Below are 5,000 nucleotides of genomic sequence, written 5' to 3' on the forward strand. Positions count from 1 at the left end.
TAATCATATTAATACTTACATTTAGCTGTGTGGTGTTGACTTGCTCCTGTTCGTTGCCACTGTCACTGTCCTCAGACGAGGCCCCGCCCACCACTGTCCTATGGCCATCCTGCTTCTCTTGATTGACAGCCGCCTCGTACACGCCCCCCGAGAAGTCACACGCCTCTTTCCCCTCGAACCTCTGACTGGTCACCTGGGGAGAGAGAGAGAGAGAGAGAGAGAGAGAGAGAGAGAGAGAGAGAGAGAGAGAGAGAGAGAGAGAGAGAGAGAGAGAGAGAGAGAGAGAGAGGTTAACCTCATGTGAGCAGTCCTCCAGTCTAAACTATAGACGCCTTAACAGACGACGTCACACTGATAAGAACCAGTATGCGCGCGCAGGCCGGCACCAAATGAACCCCACCTCATGCTCATAGGATGCAATGTAAAAGTGGTCACAGCCTCACGTGTAAAAATGCATCCCATCAAACTTTCAGATGCTGTTTTTCTCTCAGTGTGGAGGAAGAATGCTTAGGATTTTTACTGTGATCTCTCGCTCTTGAAATGTATATTCCTTCCTTGGTTTCTGTTGTGTGGAAACAATAATAACAATTCAAAGCAGTTGTCCTCAAAACCCCGCCTCCAGTGGCTGTCATAAGAACGGAGGGAGCGCTCTATGACCATGGTACCAGAGTCCATAGATATATAAAAAGGCTAGATCATAGACATATAAAGGTAGACGCGCCTCCTCTGGCTCTGAAGCGTCGGCATCTCGGACGCACTTCCGCTTCCTCTATGCTTCCGGGGGGAAGCTGGAAACTTCCGTGTGCGTCACAGAAGGGGGCGTTCGGTAGGCCAATCAGAGGCAGGTGGGGTGGGTCTTTTCTTAAGAGGCAGCCGCGCAGCAACTAGTCAGTTAGACGCGCTGTGATTGGCCAGTAGTTAACGTGATGTGATTGGTCAGTAGTCAAACAGCCCCCCGGAAGAGCCTTGTATTGAGAGACCAGTCGTTACAATGAACTGCAGAGGCCAATGAGGTATCTAGGTTTCTATATCTATGGGCTAGATGGCTCAAGGGGGCGTCGCAAGCGTAGCTCAACCGCGGCCATCTTGCGACAGTCAAACATTATGTCTATGGTGCATGTACTTTGAAATAACCACAGCGTGCTCAATTTTCATCCGATTTTCAAACGGTTTGGTGTTTTGTAAACACCAAATATGTAGTTATGATACTGCATACTTATAATTGTAATCATGTTTTTTTTAATAGTATGCCGTATCATAACTACATCTTTGGTGTTTACAACACACCAAACCGTTTGAAAATCGGATGAAAATTGAGCACGCTATGGTTATTTCAAAGTACATGCACCATAGACATATGTTATGAATGACCGTCGCAAGATGGCCGCCATGTGGCAACGTCGTACTCCATTGGCCAGCAGCGCGGGTGAGTCATCTAGCCTTTATATATATCTATGCCAGAGCCTGCTCTTGCTCACGCTGAGTCGTGCAGCTGCAGCCCGTCAAGACTGATTTATGCTCCGTCCCGCGAAGGTGTCGCGCGCAGAGAACGGCCGAGAATAGCAGACCTCAAAGCTCACAGCAGTCGCATCCACGACGCGGTTGTGAGCTTGTATGTCAGCTGTTCTCGGCGCGCAATACCGTTGCGGGGTGAAGTATATATGTCTCGCTAGGCGCAGCACCCCACTATCCAACACACAAGAGGGGGTTGAATGAACTGAAACCAGCAGATCCCCAAAACAACAGGTTTGAGGATCTGTTGGGACTTGCTTACATGAAACGGTCATCTGCGTCCAATCTCAATGTTTGTAAACATATAATTGGTCTATATCCAGGGATTTGAACCCTCAACCCATGATGCTGAGGTTTATCAGCGGTTCTCATCCTGCGGGCCGGGGTCCTCTGGTGGGCCGTGAGGGTTTTGCAACTGGGCCCCCAAAACGCTAAGATTTGAATGATAATATAACATTAATATTAAAAAACGTGATGCCAATAAATAAGAACTTATTCTATACTATAAGTATACTTAAAGTTCCATTGATCTGTTGGAACACAATCGATTGATCGATCATTTAAACATGCAAAATGCATTTTAATTGAATCAAACAAAATCTTTATCAAATGTATAACGAGTATTAGTATTTAATCGGCTAAAGGTTAATCAAACATCGTTAAATTAATTTCATCTCAGCCCTCAACTCGCGGCCTCTCTCTAAATATCTAAATAAATACACGTCGCCCTGCATGCTTAAAGTTTGATCAAACTAATAATAAGTTATAAAAAGTAAAAAATGCGGACGACATTTAATTTCATGTATTATTGTGCTCTCTGCCTTTTGCTTTGCTTCTCACCGACAGCAGTGAGGAGTCAGGAAAGAAGACGACACAATCACCTACCTGTAAATGAAACGGTCGTCGAAATGGAGTGGGGTGCAAAATAGACGCTGTGTGGGTGTGAGCGTGCGTGCGTGTGTGCGTGTGTGTGCATGTGTGCGTGCGTGCGTGTGTGCGTGTGTGCGTGTGTGTGTGTGTGTGTGTGCGTGTGTGTGTGTGTTTGATTGATTGATGTAGTTTATTTAGTAAGACATGAGAATAGTACATGACAGTACATAACAGTACATGGAAGTACAAATTCACAATACAAGGTCTACTAAACTGGAACTCTCATTAAGCACTAAGCTTGTTTGTGTGTGTGTGTGTGTGTGTGTGTGTGTGTGTGTGTGTGTGTGTGTGTGTGTGTGTGTGTGTGTGTGTGTGTGTGTGTGTGTGTGTGTGTGTGTGTGTGTGTGTGTGTGTGTGTGTGTGTGTGTCTGTGTGTCTGTGTGTCAGAGGAAGTCACTTAAATTCCAAACATTGCAGAGTGTAATGTTGGAGCCTCCCAGCAGAAGCAGCACTGATCCATTTACACATCATGAACTGTTAAACCACAGCAACTGTCACTCCTTATAGAGACATCACACTTATTCATTATGAACTACTGTTAACACTATACATCTATAGAGACATCACACTTATTCATTATGAACTACTGTAAACACTGTATATCTATAGAGACATCACACTTATTCATTATGAACTACTGTAAACACTCTATATCTATAGAGACATCACACTTATTCATTAGTGAACTACTGTAAACACTGTATATCTATAGAGACATCACACTTATTCATTATGAACTACTGTAAACACTGTATATCTATAGAGACATCACACTTATTCATTATGAACTACTGTAAACACTCTACATCTATAGAGACATCACACTTATTCATTATGAACTACTGTAAACACTCTACATCTATAGAGACATCACACTTATTCATTAGTGAACTACTGTAAACACTCTATATCTATAGAGACATCACACTTATTCATTATGAACTACTGTAAACACTCTATATCTATAGAGACATCACACTTATTCCTTAGTGAACTACTGTAAACACTCTACATCTATAGAGACATCACACTTATTCATTAGTGAACTACTGTAAACACTCTATATCTATAGAGACATCACACTTATTCCTTAGTGAACTACTGTAAACACTCTACATCTATAGAGACATCACACTTATTCATTAGTGAACTACTGTAAACACTCTATATCTATAGAGACATCACACTTATTCATTATGAACTACTGTAAACACTCTATATCTATAGAGACATCACACTTATTCATTAGTGAACTACTGTAAACACTCTATATCTATAGAGACATCACACTTATTCCTTAGTGAACTACTGTAAACACTCTACATCTATAGAGACATCACACTTATTCATTAGTGAACTACTGTAAACACTCTATATCTATAGAGACATCACACTTATTCATTATGAACTACTGTAAACACTCTATATCTATAGAGACATCACACTTATTCCTTAGTGAACTACTGTAAACACTCTACATCTATAGAGACATCACACTTATTCATTAGTGAACTACTGTAAACACTCTATATCTATAGAGACATCACACTTATTCATTATGAACTACTGTAAACACTCTATATCTATAGAGACATCACACTTATTCATTAGTGAACTACTGTAAACACTCTATATCTATAGAGACATCACACTTATTCCTTAGTGAACTACTGTAAACACTCTACATCTATAGAGACATCACACTTATTCATTATGAACTACTGTAAACACTCTATATCTATAGAGACATCACACTTATTCATTATGAACTACTGTAAACACTCTATATCTATAGAGACATCACACTTATTCATTGCTACTTATTCAAAGCTAGTGTTTCCAAAAACCTGGGGTACCGGCAGCGTTGCCAGATCTGCTTATTATGATTTCCCCGCAAGATTTTATTTGAAAATAGCCGATCTACAAGCTCACAACGCGTCGCATCGCGACGCGTTGTGAGCTTGTAGATCTGCTATTTTCAAATAGCTGATGTATATGTTAAAGTGCTCATGTGGCCCATAGTTGCTTCTTTTGGGCTGGTTTTCCTAGACCTGGTTGCTTGTTTCTCTCACAGAATCTGGCAACACTGGCTACCGGTCGTACCCCATAAGGGGACCAATAGGCTCCATGCACAGCATGCCATGTCGGGAAGAATTTGGGCCTCTTCCTTACTTCCTTCACAGGTGTTACCGATGATACTAATGAAGGCTCTGTTCCATTCTGGTCAAACAGAGTCAGGGTGCTGACTCACTGGAAACACTCTGTTACACCAGTGGGTCTCAAAGCGTGGTCCAGGGACCCTCATGGTTCCTTGAGGGGGTTCCAAATGGACCCCTTACGGGTGTGTAACTCTGAGAGTGTACAAATGGAACCAAATGGATCTGGAAGGGTCCATTTGGTTCCATTTGTACACTCTCAGAGTTATGGAATTACAGTAGGCTAGTAGTAGTATAGTAATTGAAATTACAACGTTTGAGAACCGCTGTGCTAAACTAAACGAAGGAACTAAAGTATAACTGGTAACACCTGTGAAGGAAGTAAGGAAGAGGCCCTAATTT

General features: G+C 41.9%; 1 protein-coding gene across 2 annotated transcripts in view; it reads right to left on the minus strand.

Moving 5' to 3' along the window:
- The window catches only part of ankrd1a (ankyrin repeat domain 1a (cardiac muscle)), a 180,486-nt gene that overhangs the window by 10,054 nt on the left and 165,432 nt on the right, over nt 1-5,000 (minus strand). For both annotated transcript variants that reach the window (XM_080449443.1, XM_080449442.1), the window contains one exon: nt 20-193. In XM_080449443.1, the coding sequence (XP_080305569.1) occupies nt 20-193 (174 nt within the window). The remainder of the gene's footprint in view (nt 1-19; nt 194-5,000) is intronic.

Source organism: Gymnoscopelus braueri, assembly GCF_963280865.1.
Source record: "Gymnoscopelus braueri genome assembly, chromosome: 14".
Lineage (NCBI taxonomy): Eukaryota > Metazoa > Chordata > Actinopteri > Myctophiformes > Myctophidae > Gymnoscopelus > Gymnoscopelus braueri.